The following is an 880-nucleotide window of genomic DNA, read 5'->3' on the forward strand; positions in this document are numbered from 1 at the left end:
ATAATTTGAAGAAATTTAGGATCATAGTTCTGCTGTTACAATATAGGCAATGGCACGAGATTAAGATAAACACTAGTGTGGCCTTTCCCACACCAGTGTTTATGTACCAGAGCTTTGCTGAACATTGCCATTTTCAACCTCACCGCTAGATGTCACTAAATAACACCCACTGTGCACCTGTTAACAGCAGTATCAAGTCTAAAAACAAGCTTTATACATAGTTTAGCTGAGACTGATGCTTTACCACAGTAGGAGTAGCTTGACTTACATCAAATAGCGGTTGTCCCTTGAGCTGGTAGAGGCGAGGGTTGAGGAAGCCCAGGGCAGGCAGACCCTTCAGCAGCCGCCGATCATTGATGAGAGACAGTATGCCTCCGACCACAGGGGTCGATGCCTGGAGGGACAATTAATACATGAGATGTGATGAAATGGCAGTTATTATTCTCGTGCATTTCCTTTTTCCATACATTTGCATCAGAACAACCCTATGAAAACAATGTAATGGCTATATCTAGGTAATCTCTTACACTGTCAATTCTGTGTTCACCAAAAAGTATAATCATGTTTGAATTATTTTACCGAGGTCCCAGACACCCAGGGCATTGGCAGTCTGTTCACGACCACCCAGTAGTTATCAGATAGAGCAGCCATGTCTGGGTAGGCCCTGCCACTGATATTGAAGTATGACTGAGGAGGAAGGTTTGCAGTCTTCAGATACGCTGCCACTGCACTGGACTGTTGTGTAACAAACACAAAGCACAGATTAGACTGCCTGCAATAATTGAACATTAAAAGAGGTGATGACCTAGTATTATTATTATTGTTACCTGGTAGGAAGGCATCTCGAAGACATTGCTGAAGCCTCCTCCGCTTATGTAAT

At 43.2% G+C, this 880-nt stretch overlaps 1 protein-coding gene across 1 annotated transcript; it reads right to left on the reverse strand.

Moving 5' to 3' along the window:
- Nucleotides 1–196: 196 nt before the first annotated feature.
- On the reverse strand, nt 197–874 carry LOC109954211 (tripeptidyl-peptidase 1-like). The gene is made up of 3 exons (XM_020589606.1): nt 828–874; nt 580–735; nt 197–394 (listed from the first exon to the last, which is right to left on the reverse strand). Exons 1-3 carry the CDS (start codon nt 840–842, stop codon nt 212–214), a joined length of 354 nt encoding a protein of 117 aa, XP_020445262.1. The 5' UTR covers nt 843–874; the 3' UTR covers nt 197–211.
- Between the last annotated feature and the right edge of the window lie 6 nt (nt 875–880).

The sequence above is a fragment of the Monopterus albus genome, unplaced genomic scaffold (genome assembly GCF_001952655.1).
Source record: "Monopterus albus unplaced genomic scaffold, M_albus_1.0 scaffold4520.1, whole genome shotgun sequence".
In the NCBI taxonomy this organism is placed as follows: Eukaryota; Metazoa; Chordata; class Actinopteri; order Synbranchiformes; family Synbranchidae; genus Monopterus; species Monopterus albus.

Bases quoted from the DNA above. Each gene is read 5' to 3' on its own strand.
- LOC109954211 (XM_020589606.1), bottom strand. The intron at 395-579 runs GTAAAATAATTC...TTGTCCCTCCAG, and splicing joins CCTGGGTGTCTGGGACCTCG to GCATCGACCCCTGTGGTCGG.